The 6,849-nt window shown below is 36.6% G+C and overlaps 1 protein-coding gene across 1 annotated transcript; it reads left to right on the top strand.

The window, feature by feature from the left end:
- Positions 1-2,096: 2,096 nt before the first annotated feature.
- Positions 2,097-5,903, top strand: LOC113777093 (putative late blight resistance protein homolog R1A-3). Its single transcript, XM_027322139.1, has one exon. The coding sequence runs from the start codon at positions 2,097-2,099 to the stop codon at positions 5,901-5,903; it is 3,807 nt and encodes a 1,268-aa protein (XP_027177940.1).
- The last annotated feature ends 946 nt before the right edge of the window (positions 5,904-6,849 follow it).

Genomic DNA, 6,849 nt, shown 5'->3' with positions numbered 1-6,849 from the left:
CAATATTATTGTTGTAATTAATATAAAAGTATAATGATTGATCATACTCCTAATATTAATGTAAACATATTAATAAAGTTACTCTTTCAATAATTGCTTTAGGATTATAACTATTTTACAAACTTTGTGGACAGTGAAAACGAACAGTACGTATTATAAACCATTTCCTGCGTTATGGTCTAGAAACGCCTCGAATCGGTATCGTTTATTTGCGGTGTAAAAACGTCCATTACTTGGAAATGCAATATGGCCGACAGTTGGCAAAGGTTCCCTCGTTTAGGCCCCAGCGTAGGGACCGGAAGTCACCACCAACACAAGAAGTCAAGTTTGTTTGGATTGGCTTGATTTCAAATAAAAAAAATTTATTTTGTGAATTTCAATAATTTTTTTATTTTATCAATAATTTTTTTATTTTACATACATCACATTATAAAAGTGTTACAGTAATTATCTCAAATAAACTAAGCAAATAAACTCTTATCTAAGCAAAGAAATTAATAAATTTAGCATAAGTAATTAATAATTTCTATTAATATACATGTGTAATTATTAGAATAATTGATAATATTAATTATACTATATATATACTAATATATATTATATAATACTTATAACTAATATTATTATTATTATAAAATTATTACTAATTAAATTATATAAAAAATTTGTTAGTGTTTGGCTACCCAGCCCCGCCTCATTTTTTAGCAGAGAAAAAATTCCTCCCGCCCTGCCCCATGAGTCCCCGAGGAGCGGGTGCCCACGAATTGCCATCGCTAGACCTGAAGTCTTCACCAGTAGAAGAAGATAAGAGTCTTGCAAGCTGCAAGCCTGCAACAAGGAAAGAAGAAAGAGGCTCGCCCACAATATTTGACTAAGTTTATTCAAGGTACAAATCCGATCTCAAAGGATAAAATACACTAAACCCTCTTGTGATTTTGGTTATGGTCATAAAACTCTCATTATTTAGAAACTTTCAGGGAATCGCATTGTGTTTTGGACTAATTTATTTTCATTTTTTAATCACTTTTTTAATATATTTTTCAATCACTTTTTAATTTTACATATATTAAATCATAATAGTGTACAACAAATATTTTATTAAAAAATTCAAAAAACTTATAGTTAGTCAAAATGAATTTTTGCATCTTTTTCGAAAAACTCCAAAATCAATAGTGAGACCTATTTATGCAGTTCTTCTTTTTTTCGTTACTGCAGTCTTGAGAACCCTATATGTTTCTACTTAGCGAATATTCATCTAAATACAGAATCGTCATGGTTGACAACAAACAGAGTAATTAGAGTATAAACACCTGTATTCTTACTTGTTGAAGTATCCTAACAAAATTGGTTTCAAAATAAGATATTCCTATTTTGTAGCCTAAGACCACAAAATAAGCCTGCGCGCATGAAAAAAAGGGGTTTGACGGTTTGTGTTATCTGATTGTTATGGCTTTCTCCGTCCTCCTATATAGTAGTCAAAGAGCAATCAATACCTTTTTACAAGAGAATCGCAGTTAAAATCCATCATATCTCGAAATTGGTAGGATTTGTCAGGTGAGTTTTGTATGGATTTTGAACAAATGTTACCTGGAGTTTTAAGAATTGTTACCTTAATATGTCTGGAGTTTTAGGTGCCCTCAAACTTCTAATAGAGTTGGCATTGGCAAGGATAATGATGGCATTGATGAAAAAATAGTTCAAGATATCAATATGGGAAGTTTACACTGTAGCGTTTACATTCTGGTAAAATTGTAACTATTTACAGTTTTTGTAGGCATCGAAAATGAACAGCAAGTATTATAAACCATTTACTGCTTTAGTATCTAGATTGGCCCGAATTGGTATCGTTTCTATGCGGTCTAAAAATGTCCATTACTTGGAAACGGACTTCGGCCGAAAGTAGACAAAAGCTGACCCCTTCAGGCCCCAGGAAAGGGACACTAATGTATCCACCGGCCCGGCCAGGAAAACTAAGAGTCTTGCCGACGATATTTGACTATTTTCATATCATGAGAAAGTTGTAAACCTTGAACTAAGTTCATTCATCAAGGTACAAATTTGATCTCAGAGTGAATAGAAGATGCAATAAAAAAATAATGGAGATATCCTTCCGCAGTAGCACTAGTTGCTTTGAGTTCGCAGTAGAATTTCTTGGCTGGATGTATGATACCATCTTAGCGTTCGATTCTCTTATCTCGAACCTGAAGAAGGGGGTGAGACTATTACAAAGCTTTGACCTGTATCTGACAAAGTGTAGGAGGAGGAACCATGAAACCTGTTTGGAACAAGATGAGGAGGAGAAGGATGTTACGTCTTCCAGAATTCAAGATCTGATTATCAGGAGAATGGAAGGTCTTGAATTTGCTTGCAGCGAATACTTGATTCATTCTCGTTCGCCTGATTGGACTCATATTGAAGGTGAGCTCACCATATTCTTGGAAGCAATCAAGTTGTTTTTCGAAACAGATATCAACGAATCGTGCATCAACTTTCTGCTGGACTGTTACTGGCTGCGAGATCCAGAGCTAGTTATTGATTTCATTGATTCAGTTTCCGAGAATCTGGCAGAAATTGACGAATCCCATTTCAAACGCCTTGACAAGAAGCTAATGTTCTTGAAGAGTTTCATTCGCTTTGCCATATTTTGCGGTATCGAGGGTCAGAAATCGATAGATCTCTTGATTCATGCTGAAGTGGTGGCTATCAATGCATTACACGTGTTTTCTATATGGTGGTTCGATAGCGGTACATACAATGGAGAAGTATGGAAGAAAACAGAACTTCAAATTTGTCGACTAATAAGTGAGAAGATTAATCTCGGTAATCCCCAGGTCCGAGAAACTTACAACCATGTCTTGACTCTAGCAAAGTTGTCAAGATCATCAGACATTTTAGCTCTGGAGAAGAATAAGCATCTAGTAGCTGACTTTATGGATGATCTCATTACCAATATTATGGAGCTAGTAGAATCTTGTACCAATACTTTGGTTCCGATTATGAATCAAATGCTAAAACTCCTCGAGGGGCTAAGATTCCTGACAATCCTTCTCAGGCATCAGGAGAAGTTCAAAGAGCTATGCCATGAAATGAAGAATCTTATTGTAGTTGTGGCCTGTGATGCAGCGGTTGTAATTATCTCTCTTTCTGTGAATCAAATCGAAGAAGGCTTGTCCAAGGAAACCGATCTTGCTCTTTTTCATTTGCTCAAAGTGCTCAAGTTTGTAAGGGCAGAATTTACACAGGTCGATCCACTAACACCAGTATCAGGATTTGGTTTTCCTAGGATCAGTGAGTTGGGATCTATGGATTTTCTCCTAAGAAATCTGAAGGAACTAGCAAGGTCCGATGAAATTAATGGTTCAAATGCTTTTCCAGTGGATACAATCCAGACGATCCAAGAAGATTTTGAATTCTTAAGATCTTTTCTGGAGAAAATCAAGGAGCAGCTCAATCACAACGAAAAACTCCAAGCTTTCTGGAGTCGTGTTATGGAGGTTGCATATAAAGCAGACTTAGTGATCGACTGGACACTTGTTGGTGATGGACGTGAATATTTTTTGGATGATGTTGCTAGAGATATCAATGTTATGAAGATTGAGGCTCAAGAGATCTATGATAGGATAAACTATGTTGGTGAAACCAAGAGAGTCACCAAGACTTTCACTCGCATGCCATCACAAGTTACCGCCGCCACGTACAATGAAGGTCTGGTGCGTCTCGACAACGAGGTCGAAACTATCACTCAAAGACTTACAAAAGGGGCAAGGCAATTGGATGTTGTTCCTATCGTGGGTATGCCTGGGCTTGGTAAGACCACATTAGCCACTATAATTTACAGTTCTTCTTCAGTAATGTTGCACTTCCATATTCGTGCTTGGTGTATTGTTTCTCAAGCATATAGCATGCACAACTTGTTAGTTCAGATATTGGGTAGTATTGAATCTGGGAAACTTGAACAATATCAAAATATGGATGAACATGATTTGGCTATAAAGCTAAAACAAGTGTTGCTGAGAAATAGGTATCTCCTAGTTTTGGATGATTTGTGGGATGCTAAGGCATGGAACTTGTTGGAGAGATTATTGCCCGATGATGCCAATGGAAGCAGGATTGTCATCACGAGCAGATTGCAGAATGTGTCTCTGCAATTCAAACCTGATAGCAAAGTTCACCATCTCCGCCACCTTACCAACGAAGAGAGTTGGAATTTGCTGCAGAAAAAGTTATTTGGCCAAGAAGGTTGTCCTCCAAGACTAAGTGGAGTTGCATCTCAAATAGCAAAATCTTGTAGGGGCTTACCTCTCACAGTTGTTCTTGTTGCTGGAATTCTTGCCAATAGTGCAGAAGACTCCTGGGAAGAAGTTGCAAAGAGTCTAACTTCCAGTATTGTCCTTGATGATGAACACTGCATGAAGACACTTGAGCTGAGTTACAGTTATTTACCAGATGATTTGAAGTCATGCCTTCTTTACTTTGGTGCATTTCAAGAAGACGAAAATGTTCATATCCGAAGGTTGTTATGGCTCTGGATCTCTGAAGGATTCATACGAAAGATTGAAGGAAAGAGCTTAGAGGATGTGGCAGACAACTACTTGAAGGATCTGGTTGATAGAAGTTTAGTTATGGCTTCCAAACAAAGAACTTCGGGTGGTGCCAAAGCATGCCGGCTTCATGATTTGGTACATGAGTTTTGTGTTAAAAAAGCCAAAGAAGAGAACTTTCTACATATTTTGCGTAGTCAGAATGATGGTTTTGTTCTAACTGGCCAAAGCAACCCCCTCCGAGTTTGTGATCAAAATGCCAGGAATTTGATGATTTGGGAATTAATGTTAGAATTTCCCAATGTACGCAGTTTGTTATTGTTTAGGGAGGACGATTTGGGGTTTTGGTTACCTAAACTTCTAAGAGTGTTGGATTTGGGGGAATTGGTGTTTGGTGCATATTTTCCGATGGAAGTATTTTTGCTTGCTCACTTGAGATACTTGGCTCTTTTTCTTTACTTCATAGACTCTATCCCAGCTGCAATAGCAAACCTCTCAAGGTTACAAACTTTTCTGCTACGAGGAAACGTCATTGATTGTTTGTTACCCAAGACTATTTGGAGCATTAAGACATTGAGGCATCTATGGACTACAGATTCCAATATTGGTTTTATTTTTCCAATTGAAAATCTTGAAGTATCCCCAGGTTTAGATCATTTAGACACTTTAAGCCTTGCCATTGATTCCTCCTCTCAAAACTTGCAAAAGATACTAGCAAAGTTACCAAGCATCCACAGGCTAAGATGTAAGATGAGGAAATCAAGAGAAGAATCTACCAGAATTGGCGACGGGATTCTCGTGTTTGACTATTTGAGTCAACTAGAATCACTTGCTCTGCGTTCCTTTCGTGGATATGGATTTAAATTCCCATTGAATTTGAAGAAGTTGACTCTCTACAGGAATGATCAACCATGGAGTGAAATTTCAACAATTGGAAATTTGCCCAGTCTCGAAGTGCTTAAATTACTCGAGCGCTCCTTCTCTGGGGAAGAATGGGATATGAAAGAAGGGGAGTTCCCTAACCTCCGAGTTTTGAAATTGTCTATGTTGTGGGACTTTCGCAGCTGGATTGCGTCTCCTGATAATTTTCCCCGTCTTGAGAAATTGGTTGTGCATAGCTGTCTAAAGTTGGAAGAGGTACCTTCTTGTTTAGGGGAATGTCCGACTCTTGGAATGATTGAAGTGAAACGATGTGGCGAGTCTGTTGCAAGTTCAGTGAAGCAAATTCAAGAAGAACAGATAGATATGGGAAATGAGGTTCTAAAGATCTTAATTGAATATTGTGGTGACGCACGGAATTCCAGCAAAGAAGAAGAAGAAGAAGAAGAAGAAGAGTCAAGTCCCCCCTCGCAAGTAGTCTAATTCAAGTTTCTTGAAAAGCATTTTCTGGAGCTTCCTTTTTTTTTTTTTTTGTTTGACTTGATGTGGCTAGCTATAACTTTGTGACTGCAATGGCAAGCACCATAAAATCTCAATTCGTGAAATCTTCTTTAATTTGCTACAGATTGATTTGATACTTATGGCAAGTTGAGCACAAGTTTAAATGCAAGGTGCATCTTTCTCTTCCTTCTTACATGTTTCAGTCAGAGTAGTACAGAAACTTTTAACTTTCAGTTAGAGTAGTATAGAAACTTTTAACAAAGAACCATACAATCAATTAATTAATATGTTAAAACATCCATTTTTTGTCTAGTAACAAATATTAAGAAGAGACAGAAGAAAGGTGCGAAAAACTCGGTTATGTTACTTTTCAATAGAGAAAGGGCATAGCAAAAGAATAATAAAATTTGCCTCAAGTGGTGGTTGTCTAATGCAATTTGTGTATTGTTGTTATATGCAGCCCATTTTCATTGGCGTAAGAGCTAGAAATAACTTTGGATATCAGGCCAAAAGGAAAAATGAATCTAAAAACTTGTGCAACAATTATCTTTATATGTGTCTTTCTTCGTTACACTATTTTCAGGCACATACTTTTTCCAATTAGCGATACTTTTGGAAGTCTAAAGAAAGTAAACATTTTAAAATTGGAAGTCTAAAGAAAGTAAACATTTTAAAACTTTTCTTTGCCGTTTCATCTTTTAGTTTCCATTCTTAGCGACTAAATGTTCAAACTGATCAAAATGAAAAATCAAAGAAACTAGATGACAATTTTGTTGAAAATTTTCTGTACTTTTTTTTTATCAACTGGTCTTACTTTGCCACAGTTCCTTCCTCTAGAGAAATTAATGAAAATCAAATTAAAATCTTTTGAGATGGAAACAAGTTGGTTGCATTAACGATCACTAGTTTTTGCATAAAGTAATTGTTA

The sequence above is a fragment of the Coffea eugenioides genome, chromosome 7 (assembly GCF_003713205.1).
Source record: "Coffea eugenioides isolate CCC68of chromosome 7, Ceug_1.0, whole genome shotgun sequence".
Taxonomy (NCBI): Eukaryota; Viridiplantae; Streptophyta; class Magnoliopsida; order Gentianales; family Rubiaceae; genus Coffea; species Coffea eugenioides.
This window is presented reverse-complemented; position numbering and strand designations above follow the sequence as displayed.

What these genes read in the sequence shown, in the direction of transcription:
- LOC113777093 (XM_027322139.1), top strand. Translation starts at nt 2,097, where the DNA reads ATGGAGATATCCTTCCGCAGTAGCACTAGTTGCTTTGAGTTCGCAGTA.